The sequence below is a fragment of the Mastigoproctus giganteus genome, chromosome 2, assembly GCF_048544385.1.
Source record: "Mastigoproctus giganteus isolate SK-2022 chromosome 2, ASM4854438v1, whole genome shotgun sequence".
Lineage (NCBI taxonomy): Eukaryota > Metazoa > Arthropoda > Arachnida > Uropygi > Thelyphonidae > Mastigoproctus > Mastigoproctus giganteus.
The window spans coordinates 192,758,515-192,785,259 of NC_143576.1; the positions used below are offsets into that span (position 1 = coordinate 192,758,515).

A 26,745-nucleotide genomic window follows, 5' to 3' on the forward strand; every position below is an offset into this window, starting at 1 on the left:
CAGCTCTAAAACGGTGTTTGCAGGCCGGCTGCTAGTTAGTACACTGGACCGAACCTATTGGAAACACTCAAGGAGGCTTTCGGATCAGCCAAGTATTATCTTGCTACCTCTGCTCTGCCAAATAGTGACTGGAGGGAGTCCGAGTAGTGTGTATGCGGGGGGGAGGGCATTGTCAAGGCCACGTTATGTCAAGGATCTGTGTATATTCTTACCATGTGTACGCCATATCCAAAAATTTCATTACTTCATACAGCATGTCCCACCCACTTTTTCTTACTATTGAATACACCATGAATTAATAGAATAAGTTTATCTGTGAAAAGATCTAAACCTCCCAACCACTTCCTAATTCATTTCACAAATATACATGGTCTCAATTCTAATCTTAATGATGTCCATTTCCACTTACAGTCTGCCAAACCCCATGTACTTTTTCTGACAGAATCTCAGTTATCGGTTGATTCAACTACTGCTCATCTCAGTTGCCCAAATTATTCACTGTACGATTCCTTTCACCTCAAAGGTGGTACTTGAACATATGTCCGTTCGATATTCCCTATCAGAGACTTGGTAATTTGGAATCTCCTCTTTTCGATATTCTCTGGTTTAAAATCTCTCTACCTGATTGTTCAAATTCATCTGTTGTCTCTACCGTTCTCCCAACTCCACTAATCACTTGGAGCTCTTTGACTTCCTCTCTTTGCAACTTGACTTTCTGCAGTCAAACTGTCCTAACAGTGAGGTAATTTTCCTTGGTGATTTTAAAGTTTACAACTCCAGCTGGCTTTCGTTTTCTAGTCACACCGACCCAGCTGGTCAAGATGCTGAGGCTTTTGCAATTACTAATGACCTTGCACAGATTGTTCATTTACCTACAAGAATACCGGACAATCCTAACCATACAGCCAACACGCTTGATCTTTTTCTCAAAAACAACCCTTCTAATTATACAGTCGAAGTGAGAGGTCCTTTAGGCACCTCAGATCACAACTTGGTGATTGTCTCTTCTCCGCTAGAGCCTTTTATCTGATGGCTATTCCCAACTTCGTATTGTTTGGCATTACAAGAATACAAAATGGGATGACTTGCGAGATTTCTTTTCTTCTTTTCCTTGGTTGGATTACTGTTTCAAAACTTCTGATGTCAGCGTTTGCTCGGATTGTGTCAGTGAAATTATTCTTGCAGGAATGGAATCCTTTATCCCACACTCCTTACATTTTGAAGGTACAGTTCTAAAATGGTGTTCGCAGGCCGGCTGCTAGTTAGTACACCGGACCGTCCTTTATCTAAACCTTGGTTTTCCAATAAATGTTCTGAGGCTATTCAAGAGAAGAACATTGCATATCGTAATTGGCTTGTTTCTAATTCTTCAGTTTCATTTTTTGTCTAAACCAAAGCTCGCAACAATTGTAAAACAGTTATTAATCAGTCCGAACTAGATTTCGAACAGGCTAAGAGTAGAAAATTTGCTTCTTGCCCTAATGGTAGCTGAGCATTCTGGTCTCTTTCCAAAGCTATTAGCCGCAACTTTTGCCCATCTCTGTCCAAACCAGATGGTTCTCTTGTCACTTCAGCCAAGGATAAAGCTGACCTGCTAGCATCCCATTTTTCTTCCATCTCCTGTATTAATGATCTTGGTAAAACACCTATCATCATTCCCAACATGCTCCATTCAGTGCCTCCTGTGGTCTTCCGTCAGAAGGATTTTGACGAATCTTGATACTAAGAAAGCTCCAGGTCCCGATGGTATTTCTCCACTTGTTCTCAAAACCTGTGCTCCTGAACTTACTCCTGTTCTTTGCCAGCTTTTTTCACTTTCTTATTTCAAAGGTGTTTTTCCTTCTGCTTGAAATCTGCTCATATCCAGCCAGTTCTTAAAAAGGGTGACAACTCCCTTCCATCCAGTTATTGTCCCATTGCAATTACTTCTACTCTTTCTAAAGTAATGGGAAATCAATTCTTAAACTCGCCAACTCTTAAACTACCTAGAAACCTTCCATCTGATCAACGATTGCCAGTATGGAATCTGTCAGTGTCGATCCACTGGTGATATTCTGGCTTATGTTACCTATTTATGGACTAATTCAATGGAAAAGTTTTGTGAAACACAAGTAGTTGCCCTTGACATTTCAAAAGCTTTTGATCATGTTTTGGTATAAAGGTCTTCTAAACAAGCTTCCATCTTATGGTTTGCCAACTGTTTTTTGTAATTGGTTATCCAGTTTTCTCTCTGATCACTCACTGAGGGTGATGGTAGATGTCTCTCTGTTTTCTAACTTCTCCACTAATGCCGGTGTTCCCCAACATTCAGTTCTTTCCCCCACTCTTTTCCTCTGTATATTAATGACTGTCTTCCATTGACCGGAAATCCTATCCATAGTTTTGCTGATGATAGCACATTGCCTTCCACTTTCGATTTTGAGAAACCTTGCCCTGCTCAGTCAGCTTCAACTTCTCGAAAATGTGCTACCAATTCCTTAAATACCGATCTCCAGGTAATTCTCCAGTGGGGCAAAGACAACTTAGTTGATTTCAATCCTTCTAAAACTCAATTTTGTCTTATATCTCGCAAAAAGGATTCTTCTGCTCCTATGCTTATCTTTGGTGACACTCCAATTTCTAGGCAAGGTGATAGATATATCTCTTTTGTGGATTACCCTGACTTCTAATCTCTCTTGGCACAAGCACATTACAAATATTGCTTCCTCTGCATCTAAAAAACTTGGTTTTCTCTTTTGCTCTCGGCATTACTTTTCTTCCAAAAAGCTGTTCACTCTGTATAAATCGCAAATCTGTCCTACCATGGAATATTGTTCCCACATCTGGGGCAGTGACCCCAAAACCTCTCTGAGGCTTCTAGATTCCATTCAGAAGAGGGCAGTTAGATTAATTAATGACTCCTCTCTAACAGAGTCTCTCCAATTGCTGTCTCATATACGTACTGTTTCTGCTGCATGCCTCTTCTACAGATATTTCCATGGGCACTGTTCTTCTGAATTGGCTTCTATAATTCCTGCTTTCTCTTTCAAAACAGTCCGAACACATGCTGCCAACATCCATTTACTGTCCAACTTTAAACTCACAGAACCAACTTTTCATCTTCCTCGTTTATTCATTCAACTGCCATTTTCTAGAACAACCTTCCTTCATATGTATTTCCTGCAAATTACAGTCTACAGAAGTTCAAGTCCAATGTCAACAAATATCTTCTTTCATCTTCTCAACCTCCAACCCAAGCACAGCACTAAGTACCACAGGTTCTAATACCTCTTGTGTTTGGGGTTTACATAAAAAAAAAAAAAAAAAAAAAAAAAATCTCTTGCTTCACATTGAAAGTTTAGCGATCATTTTTGACTGATACAGTTAAAATCAAAGGATAAAGATTAAAATCAAAAATTTTTGATTTTAAAATTTATGACTAGAGGATTGTTTCTGCTTGGATGCAATTTATAATAGGGATTTCAGTTCAGCTATTGTGGAATATGAATGGCAAGAATGGCCTGTGTAAACCCCCATTCTGCAGCTACCATTGGATACAAGAAAGATCAGCAATACTGCTAATGGCTGGAAGTAATGTACATCTGGTTGCTCAAAACACATCATGAACAGGGACAGAAAAATGCACATTTGCCTGTATTCAAGTCACGTGTCTTAGTGTGACATGGCCCATTGAAAAGCTGCAAGGAGAGAGGAGGAGAAAGTCAGTTATTGGATGAATTGTTAGAATGCCAATACCACCATTTCCATGTGATGTAATAGCAGTGGCATGTGATGCAAGAAAGCAAGTTTATGAGCTTATGCAGCATCAGCCAAAAAAAAAACCACACCATTCCCTCCAAATGCCTGTCCAGTTCCTCCTTAAATTTATTCAACCTGTCAACTTCCACAACGACAGATGGAAGTTTGTTCCAGCAATTAACCACCCGCTGGCTAAAGGCAAATTTCTGCACATCTATTCTACATCTGTCTTTTCTTAATTTGAATTTATGCCCCCTTAGGTTCGTAATCTGAACAAGTGGAAGGATCCCATCAGAATTCAGCGTGCTCAACCCATTCAAGGCCTTATATACCTCAATCAGATCACCGCGCAGGTGCCTAGTCTCCAGCCACTGCAATTTGCAGAACTTAAGCCTCTCTTGGTAAGAGGATCCCTTCATTCCCCTCACCAATCTTGTTGCCCTTCTCTGTACACGCTCAAGTAAATCTACATCCTTCCTAAAATGAGGCCTCCAGACCTGTATGCAGTACTCAAGGCATGGCCTGACCATTGCCTTATACAGAGGGATAATCACCTCCTTTTCCCTGCTAGCAAAATTCCTATATATCATTGACAAAACCCCATGACCTGCCCTGGCAGCCTGTCTGCATTGCTCAGAAAACTTCATATCTGACTGTACAATTACTCCCAGGTCTTTTCATTTTCTACCACCTTAAGTGTAGTACCACACAGTTGGTACGTTTCTCTGGGGTTACTTCTATCCATATGCAGTACTTTGCATTTGTCAAGGTTAAACTTCAGTTGCCACTTCTTAGCCCATCTGCCCAAATTATCTAGATCCTGTTGCAGTAGCACACTGCCATTACTGTCATTAACAACCCTGCCAACCTTTGTATCATCTGCAAACTTCGACATTAAGCCTGATATACCTTCATCAATATCATTGATAAATATACAAAACAGTGGACCTAACACCGAACCCTGTGGGACTCCACTAATAACATTAGTCCAAGAAGAGCAGCACCCATTGATTACCACCCTCTGTCTTCTCCCACTTAACCATCCTTTTATCCATTGTAGCAACTTACCCTTAATACCATTCTGCTCCAATTTGTACAATAGTCTTCCATGCGCAACAGTGTCAAAAGCTTTCCTGAAATCCAAATATATGATATCAAAATTATTTTTTGCATCCAGTTCCTTTTTAACCACATCATAATATCCTATCAAATTTTGGATGTTTTGGATCGTATGATCATTCTCACATAATGCTGTGAGATCATGTAGCCAAAGCCACATTTCTCTCTCTGTACGAGATTTAAGGTGGTTGAGAAAGACAGTATTTATTGTTGAAAGCTTCTGAAGTATAATTTAATAGAATTTGTAAACTTTTAAATGTGTGTAGCCATTTTATTTACATGTATTTGTGTTTTATCGATTTTAAACTATTGTAATTTAACATTTGCAGTATAATTATTCAGTACAGTAAAGAGTATTTTAAGCTACAGTTTGGTCAGTGTATGATGCAGCTGATATATGTATATCATAAACAAATTTTGCTTACATTAAAAAAAAATCTTTTATGTGTAATATAAAAGTTAGAGGGCCATAACATAATCAACTAATTGTTTTATAGAAAAAAAATTCAGAGTTCTGTTTTATTTGTAGTGACTCTGTAGAATGAAACTAGTCATTATGCAATAATAGTAACTTATTTTTAACTGCAGATAAAATAAGAAGCTGAATTAAATATTAATGTGTGAACGTTCACATATAAATGTTTTGAAAATAAGGTAAAAAATAATTATTTGTGTTAGCTACATTTAACTCTTTTGCAGACATTCCAAATATTTTTTGGAATGTCTGCAAAAGAGTTAAACGTAGCTAAATAAAATTTTCTGTTTATATACCAGAATGACCACGTAAGGTTAGACGAATTTACAGGTTAGTGAGAATACAAGAACATTATACTGTATGTAGTAGTCATATGGGGTTGGACCATGGTCACTCAAAATCCATGCACTTTTGTGCCCTTTCAATTTGACCACTTGGATACCTTTTAACTAAAGTATATTAGCCTTTACATGTTTTCTGGTGTTAAGAGTACATTTGGTTAAAGAGAAACTACCAAGCCAGTTGTGCACTGTTCTGCACAGACAAAGCTTCAAGTAGGTAGTACTTGATTTTATTATTTGGTTTGTCTTATGTGCTATAGTCAGAGGCAGTTGTTTGTCAGTTTTTGCTAACAGGAAACGTTCTTGCCCTCACTCCCAGGTAACCTGAGTACCAACTTTAGTATTAGCATTAGTAGAGGCATATGATGCAAAAAAGCAAGCTTATATCACATCAGCCAAAAAAAAAAAAAAACACCCTTCCCACCCATTTCACCCATCCATTCAGTTTAAATGTAATACTGTGAGATCATGTTCAATTGTATGCTTTTTCTTCCTTCTACTAAAAATTTTAACGTTCTGAGATATTAGGGCTCTCGAGAGCAGGAATGTTTGTTTCTATCCTAATTTTGCTTTCTGTAAGCAAAATTGCTGTACAGCTACCTCCTGACTATAGCACATAATATTTAGATGAAACAAATAAATTAAATACATATATAAGTTTGCAGCCGTTGTCAATCCACTGCAGGATGGAGGCGTCCTCAGCAAGTCATGCTGAGGGAAAGGGACCATAATCTGCCACGCTGATCCAGTGAGGGTTGGCAGATAGACTGTATTTAGCAGTCCAGGGGCTTAAACTCTGGTGTACTCAAAGAGTGTGTGCTATTGCACTCCCTCTCCCAACCACTTGACTTCTTCTTCTTCTTTGGTCCTTAGCTGGCAGCTGGGGGGGGGGCGGTTGGCCACGCAACCAGTATGCTGCTGTAGGTGCCGCAGGGTTTCGGACTTGCTCTGTGATGTTCTTCCATACCTTACAATCCATGGCGTCAGTCCTGGCCTGGTTAAGGTCGAGACGTCGGCTCTTCAAGTCATTTTCCACCTGCTTGGCCCACGTTTTCCTAGGCGTGGTCCGTTGGATGCTCCATTGGGTGGGTCGTTATCTCCAAAGGAGTGTGGATGGTATTCTGTTCGTGCCCATTCTACATACGTGGCCAAACCATCTAAGCCTTCGCTTCTGGATTTGGTCGGCAATGGTTGGTTGCTGTTGGCATCTGGCGCGGATGGTATCATTAGTGATGCAGTCGCGAAGAGAGATGCCCAAGATCTGCCGCAGGCATCGCATTTGGAATACCTCAAGTTTGTTCAAATCTAACTTGAGACAAATCTGTGTTTCCGATCCGTAAAGAATAATGGGCAGGATCAAAGTCCGGAAGAGTCGGATTTTAGTCTTTGTGGAAATGTTGGTCCTCTTCCACAGACACCATTTGAGCGAGGCGAACGCAGTGGCCGCCTGTCCAATTCTGCTGTGGATTTCCATGGTGGATGCAACTTTCTTCTCCTGGACCAGCGACCCAAGGTATTTAAAGTCCTGCACTTGCTCGATCTGGACGCCTTCGAGATAGATGGTGACTTGACTACAGAAGCCTTGATATATTTGCAGCTGTTGTTGATCCACTACAGGATGGAGGCCTCCCCAACAAGCCATGTTGAGGGAAATGGACCATAATCTGTCACTTTGGTCCAGTGCGCATTGGCAGATCAACCGTATTTAGCATAAACCTTGGTCTACTCAAAGAGCATGTGCTATTGCACTCCTCTCCTGACCACTTGGGTACTGAGGCCTCTATATATATTAAATGAATAGTATGGTAGTTAATCATCAATATACTGAATATATGGACTATTGCAGTGGCAGTGGATACACTGTCCATAATGCATTGTATATCGTATTAACCCGGCAACCCAAAGGTCGCGGGTTCGATTCCCGCCTCGGGCTTGGATCAAAGTACTGCAAAAACCTTGGGAGGTGCAATATGGCCACAGAAGCCGATGCGCCAACAACTACCAAATCAAAAAAATATCGTATTAATATATTGTGAAGAAGTCTATAGAATGGTGATCATATTGCGATATATACCTAGACTGATCTATGGAAAACACATAAAATATATATATATATATATATATATATATATATATATATATATATATATATATATATATATACACAAAAGGAAAACATATACATAACTTATTGTTGTATACCGACAATTCAGGTGACTTCTTCTGGGATCAACCACCCAAATTGAAAGTAAAATAGTGATAAGTGGTTTTCTGTTTCTGTGATGATCAATATGCACTATGGTGAAATCATTTTTGAGGTTAAATAACCAATAATAATTAAATTATAATTTTGAATTATATAAACTAACATACACTGGTGTTGAAAGAAAATGCATCACCCCTTAAAATTGTAATTGTCTGAATAGCATAAGTATATGGCAATTTCTTACAGATTACATCAGATAAGATTGACATGCATAGATGATGATGCAATATTGCATCAGCTGTTACTTTCAGGTATATAAGCACGCTCTGCAAGAGTTGCAGTCATTCCTTGCTTGTGTCAGGATGGTGAGTTACGTGCAGTTGATGCCACGAAGAAAGTGTGCTATTGTTGCTTTATATGAGAAAGGATGTTCTTCCTGTCATATTGCTTATAGAGTGTCTTGTAATCAGTCGACAGTGAGTAGATTTCTTTCCAAACTCAAGAATACTGGTTCTGCTGATAGGGAAAAAAAGGAACTGGACGTAAACAAGTCTCTATTCCAAAACAGGACCACATTTTGAAGCACATATGCCTTAAAAACTCTAAAGCTTCTTCATCTGAGCTGAAAAGAGAATGGAAAGAACATACAGGAGTGGTAGGTAGCAAATGCAGAAACAGTCAGAAGATGCCTCTTCAAAAATGGACTTGTAGCACATTGTCCTAAGAAGAAGCCCATCCTCACACAAAAAAATGAAAAAAGGCCCGATTAATTTGGTGTAAGGAGCATGTGAAATGGACCCCCGAGCAGTGGAAGTCAGTTATTTTCTCAGTTGAGAAGAAATTCAACCTGCATGGCTCTGATGGGAGACAAACGATTTGCTGTAGATATGAAGAATTACCTCTAGACTGCATGGTGTCTACAGTGAAATTCCCTACCAACCAAATTATATGGGGGTGCATTTCCTATCTTGGAGTAGGTCACCTGCAGTTTATAAAAGGTTCCATAAATGCCAATGGACACCTGGCTGTATCGGAAGGGAAATTGCTGCCAACCATTAGAGACCATTCCAACCTTCCAAGTAACTGCATCTTTCAGGACAACTGCTCCTTGTCATTGGGTGAAAATGTAAGTAGGCACTTCTGTAGTTACTTTAGCTTAATTTCTGCATTATGAGTTCAATAGTAATGTGTTTACATTTGTTACCGGTAAAAAAAAATGGTTGGAAGAACAGTCCGTTACAACTCTTAGTTGGCTAGGAAACAGCCCGGACCTGAATCCTATAGAGAACTGTTGGCATTGTGTGGAATCTGCAGTTGCCAGAAAGAAACCAAAGACCCTTTGTGAACGTCAGGAATCCATAATTCGTGTTTGGAACCATCAACTATCAGTTGATTATCTTCAGAAATTGATCTTATCAATGCCTTACTGTGTGCTGCTGTCATCAGGGCCAGAGGCAGTTCAACTAAATATTAGTTTGCACCTGGTGAACTTTTCATTTTGTTTTCCATTTAAAACGATAAACTGAAGCAAATTTTGAGGGCTTCTGATAATATTTCAGCCATAATTGTCATGTTTACCAAAACTGTTGTATAAATGTTGCAAATGCTCATTTTGGAATATTTTGAGAGCACCTGTCATATTACTTAGCTTTGCCTTAACTATTAATAAATAGCTTTTGTTTATATTTCTATTTGTGATGCTAGTCATTAATGTAATATACCATCGCAGAAAAGGGTTTGAAATGTGAAATTCCTAGGTGATGCACTTTCTTTGACCACCAGTGTATATTTTAAGAAAGTTATTTTGAAATGCTGCATAGTGCACGTTGATAATCGTTGAGCCGACAGAGAATGTGGAATGTTAGTTTAGAAATTAGGCATTTAAATATCATTTCAAAAATGAAATGATTTTGTGTGTAAAGTATGGCCTTCTAGTGATAATTAGGTGTCAACCCCTGTGTGTTTGGACGTGGTAATTGTGTTAAAACACCAATAAGTAGCCAATTGGTTAGTTATTTATATTTAAATTCACACAAAAAGAAGATGATAGAGAGATGAAATAAATGGTTAGTTGAACTCCACAAAGGCGAAATTATAGTAGTATATTTATAAGTAGTTTCTCTTGCATCCTCGGATTGCCCTAATAATTTCGGAGAAATAAGAATGAAGGGTATAGGCTAGTTTAAAGGTTTGATGCAAGATGTAAGATGAGGCTTGGGAAAGCCCAGGATCACTAGCCCATTCCTAAAGTAGGCCCTGAGCTGTAATTGGATCCATCAACTTTGTAATGTATGTTTTTTAGTTGGTATTACTTATGATTAGAGTTAATACAGCTTTGTATCCGTGGAAGGAATACTACTCGTTTTGTTATTATTATTTTTTAATTGTCATATAATTCACAAATATACAGAATAATATCAGTAAGCGTGGTTTTAAATTTTTATTCCCACCGTGTGCAGCTGATTATTAAGAAGGCAGTTTTCTGTATGACATGTAGTTATAAATAAAATAAACTAAAACCATCACTGCAACTTCTCAATTTGTGGACATTCAATCGTGTAAAAAAAAAAAAAAAAATTCGACCCTCAAATTCAATTTAAAAACTTCAGAGTTCAATCTTGCAAAACTCAGTAACTGTAAAATACTTTCATTTTTTAAATCAAAATGAATGAGAATGAAATACTTTCTACATTTATGTATTCAACCAATATTTTACATCTGTAAAACATAGGTTAAAAGGGAAAGGGCTCAAATTTTCATGTCTGTCTGGCTTTCTCTAGCATGGAAAATGCTTTTCCTGATATTTATTGTGCTGTACAACCAGGATATTTTAGAAAATAAATAAATATAATGCAGATAAATTCCAAAACATCCAAAAATCAGGCAGTGGTTAGGCCTGATCACTGCCAAATTTCACAATGAAACATTATCAACACTTGTATTTACCTTATATATAGCAGCTTTATATAATAATGTACTGCACTTTGTTATGTAAGTTTGTGTATATATATGTATTGATTGTCTTCACCATGTCCATCTATCTGTCTGTAAATAATAATTTAATTCTACTCCCAGTGGACAGATTTCCATGAAATTTTATATTTAAGTTGTTTTAGAAATATTTGTCAAGCCATCCCAAATTTCGTTAAATTTGACAAATAGAAATCCAGCAATTATTATTTCTTTTGTATGGAAAAACTTTGTAGATTAAACATGGTTTTAATGAAATATTATTATCTTCAGTCAATCTGTGCATGTTTTACTTGTATTTTTATGTAAGGCTTGTGAATGTCGTGTCACTTGGGGGGGGGGGGGGAAGAGAGACTTAAAAAGCATATGGTAGAAGAGTAATTAGCTGTAATTAAAATAAATGGCTAAGTTTAGAGAACATAAAACTAGAGTTTTATTAAATATTCTATGTAGTTAATTTTGATAATTAATTGATAAGAAGATAACTGTATTTACTTTTCACTTCTGTTAATAAGCAAGAAAATTTAATTTAAGAAACAAATCAAATGTGCCTGAAATGTAACTCACTGTGTACATTACCTAACTTGTTTTTAATATTGCTGTACTTAAATAATAATGAAAATCTAGAAAGTAAAGTGTAACATATGAATTAAATAGAGTACATCAGGCAGTAGCTTTCTTGCATTATTTAACCAAAGCAGTATGTACTGGAACTTAAGAACAAGTTTGGGCTTCTGCAGACTGCTCAGGACCAAGATATTGATGGGGAATATTACAACTTTCTGAAAGTGATAAAGCCCAAGAAACCTATAGGTAAAAAGAAATCCAAAGAAGAAAAAATCAGTCAAGAAACTCTTGTCATGATGAACCGAAGACGACAAATGAAGAGCAAGAAAAACACCGACAAGGAGAAAATTGAGTATACTGAGTTATGCAAAGCCATTAGAAAGAGACTCGGAGGACATAAGAAAATTTAATATAAGAAAAGTAGAATAAGCATTAAGGGAAAACAACGGATTTAAATCGGCAGCCATGAGCAGTAATACAGAAAGACATATGATACTAAAAGTGAAGAATAGTGATGGTGTACTTATAAATAGCAGAGAGGCATAATTCAAAAAGCAGACTACTACTATAAAGAGCTATACAAGGAGTGAGAGAATGATGCCAGCAGTGGGGAAGATGGATCGCAAATTCGTAACACATAAAATATACCTGTTATCCTTCCTGATGAGGTAGAACATGCATTGAAGAATAACAAAGCCCCGAGGGAAGATGAAGTTGCTGTAAAGTTGTTAAAATTGGGAGGAAGAGACATGACACAAAAACTGGCAAGACTCTTCACAAAATGCATTAGAAAAGGTGTGATGCCTAAGGAACAGAATAATGCAATCACAGTTTTGCTGTATAAGAAAGGAGGCCGACCGGGCTAGCCGGGTGGGTAAAGTGCCTGCCTGGCAACCCAAAGGTCGTGGGTTCGATTCCCGCCTCGGGCTTGGATCAAAGTACTACAAAAACCTTGGAAGGTGCATTATGGCCACAGAAGCCTATGCGCCAAAAACTACCAAAAAAAAAGAAAGGAGATAAATCAAAAATTGGAAATTATAGACCAATTAGTTTGTTATCCCACATCTACAAGTTGTTCACAAGGGTCATTACTAACAGATTAGAAAGAATACTTGATGAGAACCAACCGAAAGAGCAAGCTGGTTTTAGGACAGGATTCTCAACTATGGATCACCTTCATGTAATGTCACAGCTAATGGAGAAAGCAAATGAATATAAAACAGCATTATGCCTGGCATTTGTGGATTATGAAAAGGCATTTGACTTCATAGAGCAAAAGGCAATGTTTCAGGCACTGGAAAGACAAGGCATAGATACCCCATATATTATGATTTTGAAGAAAATATATGAGAATGCTACCTCCTTTATTAGACTAGACAAAGACAGTAATAAATTTAAAATTGAGAAAGGAGTTTGACAAGGAGACATACCTTCAAAGTTGTTTACTGTTGCCCTTGAGGAAGCTTTCAGAAGATTAGACGGGTCACAGAAAGTAGTCAGTGTGACTCCTAAACCATTTATGATTTGCAGATGACATTGTGGTCATAAGCCACAATCCCGAAGAATTAGAGGAAAATCTTAATCAGTTATGCAGAGTTAGTAAGGATTTTGGATTAAAGATGAATATGGCTAAAACAAAAGTAATGATGAACAAGTATGCCACAGAAAGGGATATAATGATTGAAGGAGCAGAAATTGAAAAGGTGGAGTCATATGCTTATCTGGGACAAGTCTAGTTGTAATAATGATAATTGGCTGGAAGTCAAGAGAAGAATAAATTTTGGATGGATAGAATTCGGGAAATATAGTCACATACTGAGGAGCAATATCCCAATTTGTCTGAAATGTAAAATAATGAACCAGTGTATACTCCCCACCATGACTTATGGAAGCGAAACTTGGGCACTGACCAAAAGAATGGAAGAGAAGTTGAGAACTACACAGCAAAGAATGGAACGAATTATATTTTGAATCAGACTTTTTTTTTTTTTTTTTATGAAAACCCCAAACACGAGAGGTATTAGAACCTATAGTACTTAGTACCGTGCTTGGGTTGGAGGGTGAGAAGATGAAAGAAGATATTTGTTGACATTAGACTTGAACTTCTGTAGACTGTAATTTTCAGGAAATATGTGTGAAGGAAGGTTGTTCCAGAAAACGCCAGTCGAATGAATAAACGAGGAAGATGAAAAGTTGGTTCTGTCAGTTTGAAGTTGAACAGTAAATGGATGTTGGCTGGTGGCAGCATGTGTTCGGACTGTTTTGAAAGAGAAAGCAGGAATTATAGAAGCCAATTCAGAAGAACAGTGCCCATGGAAGTATCTGTAGAAAGGCATGCAGCAGAAACAGTACATCTATGAGACAGAGAGAGAGGAGTCATCAGTTAACCTAACTGCCCTCTTCTGAATGGAATCTAGAAGCCTGAGAGAGGTTTTGGGGGCACCGCCCCAGATGGGAGAACAATATTCCATGGTAGGGCGGATTTGCGATTTGTACAGAGTGAACAGCCACTTGGAAGAAAAGTAACGCCAAGAACGAAAGAGAAAACAAAGTTTTTTAGATGCAGAGGAAGCAATATTTGTAATGTGCTTGTGCCAAGAGAGATTAGAAGTCAGGGTAATCCCCAAAAGAGATATATCATTTTGCCTAGAAATCGGAGTGTCACCAAAGATAAGTATAGGAGCAGAAGAATCCTTTTTGAGAGATATAAGACAAGACTGAGTTTTAGAAGGTTTGTTTGTTGTTTGTTTGTTATTTGGTTTTTAGGAGTATTAGCAACTAAGGCCATATTGCCTGACCTTTCCGCATTCTCCGTATTTGGTGGTCACAGGCTCGAACCCCAGTCTAATCAAGAAGCGTATGCTACACACTGCTGCTCCTGCCCACCTGGCTACGGAGGCGCCTAGTTTTAGAAGGATTGAAATCAACTAAGTTGTCTTTACCCCACTGGAGATCGGCATTTAAGGAATTGGTAGCAGATTTTCGAGAAGTTGAAGCTGACTGAGCAGGGCAAGGTTTCTCTAAATGGAAAGTGGAATGCAATGTGCTATCATCGGCAAAACTATGGATAGGATTTCCAGTGAATGGAAGAAGGTCATTAATATACAAGTGGAAAAGAGGGGGGCAAAGAACTGAACCTTGGGGCACACCGGTATTAGTGGAGAATTTAGAAGAGTGCCATCTACCATCACCCTCAGTGAGCGATCAGAAAGAAAACTGGATATCCAATTACAAAAAACAGTTGGCAAACCAAAAGATGAAACTTGTTTAGAAGACCTTTATGCCAAACACGATCGAAAGCCTTTGAGATGTCAGGAGCAACTGCTTGTGTTTCACCAAACTTTTCCATTGAAGTAGTCCATAAATGGGTAACATAAGCAAGAATATCACCAGTGGATCAACACTGACTGAATCCATAATGGCAATCGTTGATCAGACAGAAGGTTTCTAGGTAGTTTAAGAGTTGGCTGTTAATTGATTTCTACATTACTTTAGAAAGAGTAGAAGTAATTGCAATGGGACGATAATTGGATGAGAGGGATTTGTCACCCTTTTTAGGAACTGGCCTGATATGAACAAATTTCCGAGCAGAAGGAAAAACACCTTTTGGAATAAAGGTGGCAAAGAACAGGAGTAAGTTCAGGAGCACAGGTTGAGAACAAGCGGAGAAATACCACTGTTAGATTGTTAGAGAAGAAGAGAAACACATGGATTAGGCAGCAAACTCAAGTAAAGGACATTCTTATCAAAACTAAAGAACTAAAATGGTCTTGGGCAGGACACAGCTCGAAGACATGATGACAGATGGACTAAGAAAATAACAGAATGGTATCCAAGAGGAGCTAGAAGAAAACCTGGAAGACAGCGGCAGAGATGGACAGATAAAATTCATGGGTTTGTGGGTAGTAAATGGATGGCCATTGCACAAAACAGAAGGAACTGGATAAGTTGCTGGAGAGGCCTTCATCCTGCAGTGGATTGAAAATGGCTGATGATGATGATTATGAATACTAGCCAGACATGTAATAGACATATGAATTTTTTTTTTCCCTTGAGTCTTCCCATTGTATCATATCTATGGGAAAAGCACTCCAGCTTTGACTGTTTGAATTATATGTAAAGTAGTGTAAAAAATAATATAATTTACAATATATAGAAAATAATTATTATTCATACAATGAATGACATCAATTCTTCTATATTGATCTTCACATACGTTAAGATCTGTGCACTCAAATTGCATATGTGGTTACTTGTTGGTGGAAAAGGCCTAGTTTTAAATCCAGTTTTGATCAAAGAACCTTTTGTTTTCTTTTTTGTTGTTGATTTTAATCCTGGCAACTTATTTTTCATCTAAAAAGTATGCAAAACAACTTTTGAATGTGTTCCGTTTAAACACATACTGACACCTCATGGTTCTAGTCAGTTACTTTGGTGCAAGTTCCAGAAACAAAAAAAAAAATAATAAATAAATAAATAACAGGTTAGTTAATGTACACATTGTTTAGGTGTGTTAGCAAATAGTACTGATTCATGATTAATAACAAAAAAGCAGACTTTTTTTTTTTTTTTGCACAAACCAGTTTTTGTAGTATAGTAGTATATCAAAATTGTAATATATCAATAAGAATTTTTTTATAAGTTTTATAGATTTCTGGTATATCAGTAAAAATAAATTTAAAAAAATGTACATTTTTTACTATAGTTAATGTCATTAATTTTAATTTCCTGTGTTTGTAGCAGCGATGTTTTCACCACTGCCCAAATAAGTAATAAAATTTTAGTTTCCTATCAAGAAATACACACATGTTTTTATGTATGCACACTACAAATTTAGGTGCAAGGGACAAGTGGGGATGTGTATGCAATATGTATTCTCTTGTTATGGTGGCACTGAAGATACCTTCACAATTTGCCTTATGTCTCTGTACCGAAGCAATTTTGTATAGTCAGTTGTGTTGTTTGTAGCAGAATATTTGCTGTTTATAAGCACAGGAAATTAAAAATTAAAATGTTTAAAAGTAAAAAAAAATAATTTTTTTTGAAGGTACCTTGTAAATTCTCACTGTAGAGATGGGCAAATATAGTGAGTGAAAGGCTCTGTCAGAATAACAGGTTGGAATTACAAGTTCAGTCACAGGTCAGAACTGAATTGCTCCAATGTTATCACACTGTGACATCATGATGCTAAAGTAAAGGATTACCAGAGTCTTTATTGAGTAGATCAGGAAATTAATATGTAATAGAGTAATATCTATATAATGTTGGTCTATATAATATCTATATAATATACACCATAGATAACTCTTAAGAAACTATGATGGTAGTGTGGGAGGCATTTTCTCTGTATCTCATATTGTGCTCTTCCTTCACAATGAGTTGCCATGATATTGCACTACCTCGAATAAGTAACGCTTCACTGATAGAGAAGACTATTGTTACTTATTCTCAGTGAGCACCACCAGCCAGATGGCACAGTTTCAAAGCTGTTTGCCTATCATCAGTGGGTGGGCAGGTACCCTGGTATTGCAGACATGACAACCCAGTTGTAAAGCCACAAGACATAATACGTTAAGAGTAAGAGTTTAATATCTATATAATGTCGGTGTAAATACTCCATAGATAACTCTTAAGAAATTACGATGGTAGTGTGGGAGGAATCGTTTGCTCTCTCTCTCATATTGTGCTCTTCCTTCACAATGAGTTGCAATGATATTGCACTACCTCGAATAAGTAACGCTTCACTGATAGAAAAGACTTGTTACTTATTCTCAGTGAGTACCACCACCCAGATGGCACCATTTCAAAGCTGTTGGCCTGTCATTGGTGGGTGAAGATCACAATATGAGATACAGAGCAAATGATGCCTCCTACACTACCATCGCAGTTTCTTAAGAGTTATCTATGGTGTATTTACACCGACCTTATATAGATATTACACTTTTACTCTTAACGTATTATGCTTTGTGCATTTAGTTATTTTTAAGTAATAGAGTAATATAATAGTTTGATATAATGAGCAATATAATAAGAGTTCAGATCATATACTTTTGTATATTTGTAACTTCCTCTTCATCTCAGGACAGAATCTCAACTGTATTGATTCTTTGTTATGAGTTATTGACCTTGGAACTGACCAATGCAATATATTGTCATTTGGAGAAGGGAATATAACTAAAAGTGACATAAAATAGTAACATAATAAATTCTGTTATTTTACCTTGCTGTTGCAGCGGATAATGAGATTGTGCAAATAAGTTTTTTAAAAATTTAGTTATCGAGTTAGTTATTTTTACGAGACAAATTTCATAAACTGTTTAACATGTTTGGAGAGGGATTCTACTAACATTCATCTTTGCTGTCTTTCTGTGGCAGATTGGTTTTACCACCTGTGCTACTGAGACTGGTACATATATAAATTAGATAAGGAAAACATGAATATTTTCATAAAAGCTGAAATTCAAAAGTCTGAATAGTAATACTTAAACACTAAAGAATGTTGTTCGTTGATGATGGCATTACCCATGGGGAACTAACTCACATATAGTGCATGAGATTTTAGAAAATCATCTACCTTTGTCTAAAGAAGTACGGTACACAAAAAACATGGAACTAATCAAAGAGGAGGGAATGATAAATAGGCATATTACACATAATTGATACAAATAATGATTTATATACTCTTATTTATACATGCCTTCATTTGTTATTCTCCATATAGGTCAGTCTCTGTGGGTGCACCCATCATTAGACAACATTCTTTAGTGTTTAGCCATTACCCTTCATGGTCTGTTCTGCTCATTTCCACCTTGTCTGTTTTTCTCATCTGGCGCTGTCTCAGCTAAATCATATCCCATGCCTCCTCCTACTACATGGCTCCATATTGTTGTCCTCACCAACAGCAAGGTAAGTATTATTTAATTTTTTTTATTGTTTTGACTTTTCTATTAAAAGCCAACTACTAAGCATATGCACTATTTAGTTTTACTAGCCTTTTGGCTATTCTTACATGTTTTACTTTGGTGACTCTTACCTTGAATTATCACTGTAAGACTTTTTTTTAGCCTCAATTGCAATTCTACATCTCTATTTTGGGTTACTTGAATGTACTTTCCAGTTTGTTAGTGAGTGAAAATGTTTGGCAGAAGTAAAGTTTTTTCTTTTTACATATCCAAAAGGGCTTTCATAACCAGAGGTCCTTTGTTCATTAGTGGTATCTGATTTATCATAATTTAAGAAAGGATTTTATGTATTTTTTGATAAAAGAATGTCATTGCCACAATAAAAAATAAATTGTAAATGAGTGCTTATTAGTAATAAGTAATGCACTCATTTATGTTTGCTGTTTCTATTTTTAACAAATTGCTTTATTTTTTATTTAGGATGTATACTGTATTCATGTTTACATAATTTGTTAACATTATGGAACTTCTATTAAAATTGAATTTTTGTGAATTCAATTTTATTAAATTGAATTTCTTTATTAAATTGTACTTTTTTTATAATGATATATAAAATAATGATATAGGATGGCAACAGATATTTTAACACTGAAACCAAAATTTGACAGATTTGAGGTGCATTACTGTGTCAGGTACACAGTTATGTGGTACTTTCTACTCCTTCCAAAGATCAAATGTCAAGAACTTGGCACTAAAGTTTGGTTTTACTTCTAACTTAAAGATAAAAACTGTTGTCCACGGACTGGCTAAGTTGTTAATATTTTTTTAAAAATTTATATCACCTAAACAGGTGAATCTATTATACATTTAAAAATCTGGGACACTGTCAGGACAGCTGTTTAGAAACTTACTGTGTTCTCAAGTTGGACATAAGACCAAGCTTTAGTGTAAATTTCATTTTTTTTATTTATTGATTTGTTTATTCATTTTAGTGTGTGTTATGGGTGTTTAATGGCGCATAAGCTACACTGGCTATAGTGCACCTACTAATTTTAGTAAATGGAAAGTAGATTAATGTTACTCAGATATTTGTCTTGAATACAATCAACTCATTAGTGTTTATTCTATTAATGCTTTCAAAAAGAAGACAAAAGAAGCCTATGTGCAGCAGATGGTAAGTTGAATTTGTATTTTTGTACATTTAGACTATAAGTTGAATTATTTTAATAATTTAGATAATGATCTATTCTATATCACACTACCTGCATTATTGTGTAATATAATTGTATGGTTAAAAGAAGAAGAAAAATATTTATTCTCTATTAGGGGATATTTGAGAATTAGGGATGTTTATTTGTGAAAGCCAAAGTTTCTTAGAGTAATGATGTTATTGTAAATGTCATCATTTACAATAACATCAACTTATACCACAACTAATCAACTTATACCATCTTATAAGGGTGTGGTACCATGAAATTGGGCAATTGTATATCCAGCAGTTGATTAACTCTATGCCAAATCATTGCAAGGCTGTAATTGCAGCTCGTGGAGGTACAACAAATTATTGAGGACTTATTTGCTGATTTACAGTACATAATACTATTATGTTAACTTGTCATTTCAGTTTGTACACACAAATGCAATAAAATGTATGTTTGGTTGTCATGATTGCCATTTGCATGATTTCTCATATTTCCATTAATTATGCATTTTACCCTTTGGGAAGATATTTTTGACAATTAGGTATATCAGGTGGAGTCTTTTTATTGGATTTCATTCACAAAGATATATATCCCATCTAACAAATGCATTTTGAACATTTCTGCAACCCACAATGCAGCACTAAATATTATTTAGTGCTGCAAAATTCACAAGTGATGCAGTTTTTTTTTTTTTTTGTTTTTTTTTGTCTACTACTGTACATATTACTTTAAAATCATCCAATAAGTGCTACCATGTCTTATTTGCATTTGTTTGTTATTTGGTTTTTAGAGCATTAGCAACTAAGGCCATATTGCTCCGGGATATGTGGTGGTCATTCCCTGACCTTTCCGCATCCTCCATATTTGGTGGTGACGGGCTCGAACCCTGGTCTAATCAAGAAGCGTGTGCTACACACTGCTGCTCCTTTCCCACCTGGCTACGGAGTCGTCTCATTTGCATTTGTAACTAATAGTAGATAATTTTAATAGATGGCAGCACAAAAATATCTTTGAAAATCAGAGGAGAAGATTACATTTCTCAGCCGTTGTTATCCGATTTGTGTTTAAAAAAGCCAAAATTCTTTGGAATTCAGATCCAGAAACTGATGAAATTGAATAAAATGATAATAAATAGATAATTATTGTATCAGAGAAAAATAAGAGTTAAAAAAAAAATTAATTCATATTTGATTTTTGGCAGTTGCACTGACAGTCGTTTGCTCTCTTGGTTTTTAATCTTTCAATATTTCTGTGTGTCAGGCAATCAATTCAAAATAAGAAAATATGTTTCAAAAATTTATACCTCAAAAGGTAAAATACTGACCTAAATCTCACAGTGGCTTTTAAACCAAATGAAGGTGATATTCAAAAGCCAGTCATTTGGTCTTTAATATTTCAATATTTGACTGATGATTAAGCTGATCTATACCTACGATCTATTTCAATATTTTAATTAAAATAATAATTTATTTAAAATATTTTATATAGCTATACTGATAAACTGATGCAGAAGTGTGAGCTTTTCTCAAAGGGATCATATGAATTTTAATTTAATTTTTAATTTTCATTTCATTTTAATTTAGACTTAAACCATACACAGATGAAGTGGTGAGTCTTGAAACATAAGCTGCAATATTCTGTACATTTAATTATTCATCACAAGACTTAAAGTATTAGCTGTAAATATAATATTTGAACTTCATTTGAAGATAACAAATGCAATTTTTCTAACATTTCCTAGACACCAGTATTTCTCAGCCTTTTTTAATAATATGGCCCATCTTAGCTTTAAGTTCTTGTTTTTTTGCTTACATCCTGATTTTGTTTAGCTTTTCTAGTAGGACTGAGTTATCTGTTATCACATAGAGATTAGGGTTTCCTCAAATTTTTCTTGTGTTTTTTTAAATCCTACAAACCGATAACTTAGTCTCATGCAGTTTAGATATACTGATAAATACATCTTTGTAAAAGTTGTCATTGTTACCCAACCTATGCATGGAGACATAAGAATATTTTAATTTTGACATAACTTATGGTGTTATGCTTTTGCCTAACATCTCAAGATATCAGCAGATATCAATTGGTGTTATGCAAAAGCATAACATTAATTGAGATCTGCTAGCTTGGATAATATGCACTGTATGTACAGTGAAACTTGGTTAAAGTAACCTAGGAAATAATGAAAATGTGTTTGTAATATAGCAGGCAGTTAAGTTTTTAAATTGTGCCATTTTTCCTTCATTGCAATGTCATTTCAAAATTGCAGGTCTCATTACGCTTTCCAGTGAAAATTTTAAAATGTGTAAAACATTCATTGTGTCTATCAGTCTTGTACTTCAGATAGTAATCTGCTGTATGGTGCATATCAGATACTGTGTACTGTAAAAACTGAGATCAGCAGTAAATGATGCGCTTTTTCTCACAGTAGCACAGGTTTTTCATTTAACAAGTGATTTATAGTAGGACAGTCATTATGAAAAAAAGGTAGGCATGGACTTTTTTGTGTATACAGTCATGCTGTACCTGGTTAGCCAATTGGTAATGCCATCTTGTATATATTGAATGTAGTTTTGGAAACATGTTAGGAAGAACATAAGTCTGTTGGAAAGGATGTACAGAAGTTCAACAAGATAATGGCACAAAAGGATATTCTTACCAATAAAGATTGGAATTCTGTAAATTGCAGTCTCTAGAAAGTAGGCAGCTGTGTGGTGACACTAATTGAAGTGTATAAAACTTTAAAAGGGCTAAGCAAACTAAGTGATGGCATTTTTACCTTTTCTCAGATGAAATATACAAGGGGAAAATTTAAATTGAAGAAGCTGGTTGGTTGCAGAATTTATGTATAGAAATTTGCATTGAGTCAAGGAATGATTAATTACTGGAATAAACTTCCATCTGTTGTTATGAAAATGGGTAGTTTAAATAAATTATAAAAGGTTTTTGTACAAATTATTAGCAAGAGATTTTTTTTTTTATTGGTACTGCATAAGCTTTGCTTCTTTGTATCATTTTTCGGTACTAATACCAATTCTTTGTCTTATTGGAAAGCAAATAGCGATTCATTTGTAGTGGAAATGTAATGTTTCAACAAATTAAAAGTATTCAGTAAAATTTAACTTCTTAAAACTCCATTTTAATTTTTATAGATTTGTAAAGTATTATCAGACGAAGAAGCTCTAATCAACAAGAAACTTCCAAAAGAACTTCTTCTTAGGTAAGATTCAGAAATATTAAAATTTTACTTCTGTAAATTTGGATTATCATAGTCATTTGTGTGACTTGTTTTTTTTTTTTTTTTTTCTCTCATCTGCTGGTTGACTTGGATTATTTCTTTTAATGGCATATAGTTTTTGTAGAAACTTATCGTGGACAAATGTATTTCATTACTACAAAGGGTACTAGGAAAGTTTTGCAATATGACGCAACAATGAATCACAGGAAGCTGCTTGTTGCTGCATGTTGAGACATGTTCATACGTGCATAGTAGCCGCCGCGCCAAGTCGATGGGCTCAGTTATTCATTAGTAGTGAGAGTGTAAAGTGCTTGCGATGGCATCGTGGTCACGATATGAGATAAGGACAGTTTTGTGGTATAATTTCGTGCGTGGTTTAACCATAGACCAGTGCTTAGAAGAAATGACTCTTGCACTAGATGATGATTGTCCACATCGTACAACAATATTCAGGTGGTATAGAGAATTCCAAAGGGGAAATTTCACTCTGGAGGATTCTGAGAGGCCGGGAAGGCCACGAATGTCAGTTACGGAGGAAAACGTTACTGCTGTGAGGAAAATGCTTGACGAAAACAGGCGAGTGACCTACCAACAGATAGAGGATACTTTGGGCCTAAATGCACCAGCAATTCGTTCGATTCTGCAAGATCATTTGCACGTGAAGAAACTTTGTTCTCTCTGGGTGCCGCATCAACTGACTGAAGAGCAGATGACACGACGTGTGACTTGGTGCCGGGAGATGTTAAAAAAGTTTGATAAGGGACAATCTCGGTATGTGAACAACATCGTGACAGGTGACGAGACTTGGCTGTACTATTACGATCTGCCGACCAAGGCTCAAAACAAAGTTTGGGTCTTTGATGATGACGACACACCCGTAATTGTCAGAAAATCCCGATCTGTAAAGAAGAAAATGATAGCTGTATTTTTCCAATCGAGTGGAATTGTGGAACGTGCCATTTTGGACACGCAGAAGACAGTCACAGCTAAGTGGTATACTGAACAATGCCTGCCTAAAGTCATTGGATCTATGAAGAACCTGCGGCCAAAGTCAAGAATGGACACCTGGTACCTCCATCACGAAAATGCTCCAGCTCACCGCGCCAAAGCCTGCACCGAGTATTTGACCACGACAGGACTGAAACTTCTCGAGCACCCTCCCTACAGTCCAGACCTTGCTCCCTGCGACTTTGCACTGTTCCCGCATGTGAAAATGAAGCTAAAAGGGAGGCGGTTTTCCAGTGATGAGGACCTTCTAGGGGCTTGGGACAACGAGTGTGCTTTACTCCCTAGTGAAACTTGGCAGAACTGGTTTAAAGATTGGTTTCGGAGGATGGAGAGGTGTATTGAATGTAGAGGAAATTACTTTGAAAAAATTAAATAAACAAAGCTGTATTGCAAAACTTTCCTAGTACCCTTTGTATATATACAAATTTTATTTCTGCCACAATATACTATGAAAGACAGATTTATTGTGTATTCATTTTTACATTTATATATGCACTACATTGTAAATTGAGGTTTGAAACCTTTCTGTAGTGTTTTACCAAGTTCATGCTTATCAAAAGTAGCCTGAGTGCAAAAAAGAGCTTTTGCTGAGTCTGAAGTTACATGTGCCTGCATACAATCTGTGTGGTGTGAGTTAGTTGGAAGCAAAGGAGCAATGAGAATAGGAATAATCTCAGACCAGAAGATCATGAAGAATATGACGAGACTTTACATGCAGATGGAATGGGCAAGCAAACCTGAATGTCTTATGGGTGACTTTAATCATCCCCGGATTGATTGTAATAAGTGGTACATGGAGAAAAACTTTTTAAAATATAATAGATGATTATTATTTGTACCAGCATGTTAGAGAAAGTACTAGGAGTGAGAATATTCTTGGCCTCATCATTACTAACGAATCAGATGAAATCACAGGGCTTAAAGTACAGGAACCATTGTCACAAAGTGATCATGCAATCATCAGTTGGAAGATGAAGAAAGATGTTACAATAGTTAAAGGTAAAGGCACGGGTTTTAACTTCAAAAGAGAGATCTTTGACAGTTTAAGGCACTATATGGCATCTATGAATTAGGCAGATTGCTGAGGGATGGTGAATACATTTGAATTATGGAGTATTTTTAAAGCAAAAATCACAGAAGCCGTAAACACATACATACCTTTTTAAGAAAATATTTAGGCTCCTCCGTAGCCAGGTGGGAAGGAGCAGCAGTGTGTAGCACACGCTTCTTGATTAGACCGGGGTTCAAGCCCGTCACCACCAAATACAGAGGATGCAGAAAGGTCAGGAAATGACCACCGCATATCCCGGAGCAATGTGGCCTTAGTTGCTAATGCTCCTAAAAAAAAAAACCAAATAACAATAATAACAAGAAAATATTTCTGGAGGAGGATACTGAAATGGATGACTGCAGAATTGGCTGGTGAAATAGAGCAGAAAAAGATAGTATCTGACAGTTTCAGAGTGATGAAAAGTACTGAAGTCTACAACAGGTACAAGTTGATCTGTAATAGTATGACAAATAAGGTCAAGGAGGCCAAGGCTACATATGAGAAAGGATTGGCTAAGAGAGCAAAGATGGGGACAAGGAATTTTTCATGTATGGGAATACAACAAAGAAGAAAGTTAATCAGATCAGACCCTTGTGCACTAGATGTGGGAAAGTCTTAGATAATCCAGCTGATGTTGCAGATGAATTGAATAGGTACTTTGTATCAGTCTTTATTGATGAAACCCTTCAAGCTGATAAGAGGCTGTGCGAGTGAGGCTGAGCCATATGAAATTAGTGATGTCGTAATTGCAGATGATTGTTTATTAGAAAAACTTCTGAGCATAAAGCAAGTAAGGCTCCCAGAGTTGATGGCATATACCCTATACTTTTGAGGGAAAGTGCAATGGAGTGTATAAGTTTTATGTATATTGCCAATACATAAAAGTGGCTCTAAGAGTGAAGTTGGTAACTACAGACCAGTTAGTCTGACTTCAGTGATAGGAAAAATCTTAGAGGCGATGGTTAAGAGTGCAGTCCAGGGACATTTAGATAGATATGGTATTCTGAAAGACACACAAAATGGCTTTGTTAAGGGAAAATCATGCCGAACTAACTTAGGCTATTTTGACACAGTTACTCATGAACTGGATTTAGGGAACAATTTTGACATAGTTTATTTGGATTTTAGTAAAGCATTTGACTTGGTCCCTCACAAGAGCTTACTGTATAAGCTTGAACAGGTCAGGATTACTGAGATGGATTGCTAGGTGGCTGCAGGGCAGATGGCAGAGGATTGTAATTAATGGATGTTCTTCAGATTGGTGTAACATCAGGAATGGGATCTCTCAATGGTCAGTTCTTGGATCACTGTTGTTTCTTATTTCCATAAATGACATCAACAAAGGGATAGAAGGTATGATATCAAAATTTGAAGATGATGTAAAAATTGGCAGAGTCGTTAATGATCAGTGCCAAGCAGCATTCCTTCAGGATGACTTGAACAGACTTCGGAGATGGTCAGATGATGGTCAATGACGACCTTGTTAACACTCTTAAATGGTTTTATGTACATGCTTTTTTAGTATAATTTGATGTATACCATCCATCCCTGGGACTTTAGCCTCCTTTAGTCTCAATAGTTTTCTGATAGATTGTTCTCAGAGATCACTGTCACTTTTATTGTGGATGTATGGCTTGTTTTCACTGCTTTCCCCTTGGTTCTAACATTCTTTCAATTGAAACAACTCATTGTTCAAATTATTCACTCTTATCTTGGTTGTCTATAATTTTTTTTGATTCAGTCTTGTAAAGTCAAGTCTGACTTGCTTTCTTATGTTCAAATATGAGTAGTTATATGGCAATTATGCCTATAATTATAGGCATAATTGCTAACTACTGTGAAACATCATTTCAATTATCATATGAAATGATGTTTCATAGTAGTCTAACTATCCCATTCTTTCTTTTTCTCAGTTAAACCTTTTATCCTAT

General features: G+C 36.3%; 1 protein-coding gene across 1 annotated transcript in view; it reads left to right on the plus strand.

Moving 5' to 3' along the window:
- The window catches only part of LOC150089868 (F-box/LRR-repeat protein 20), a 168,365-nt gene that overhangs the window by 30,123 nt on the left and 111,497 nt on the right, over positions 1-26,745 (plus strand). Inside the window, exons 4-5 of the mRNA XM_090389682.1 lie at positions 19,463-19,492; positions 22,670-22,737. Coding sequence (XP_090245808.1) covers positions 19,463-19,492; positions 22,670-22,737 — 98 coding nt within the window. The remainder of the gene's footprint in view (positions 1-19,462; positions 19,493-22,669; positions 22,738-26,745) is intronic.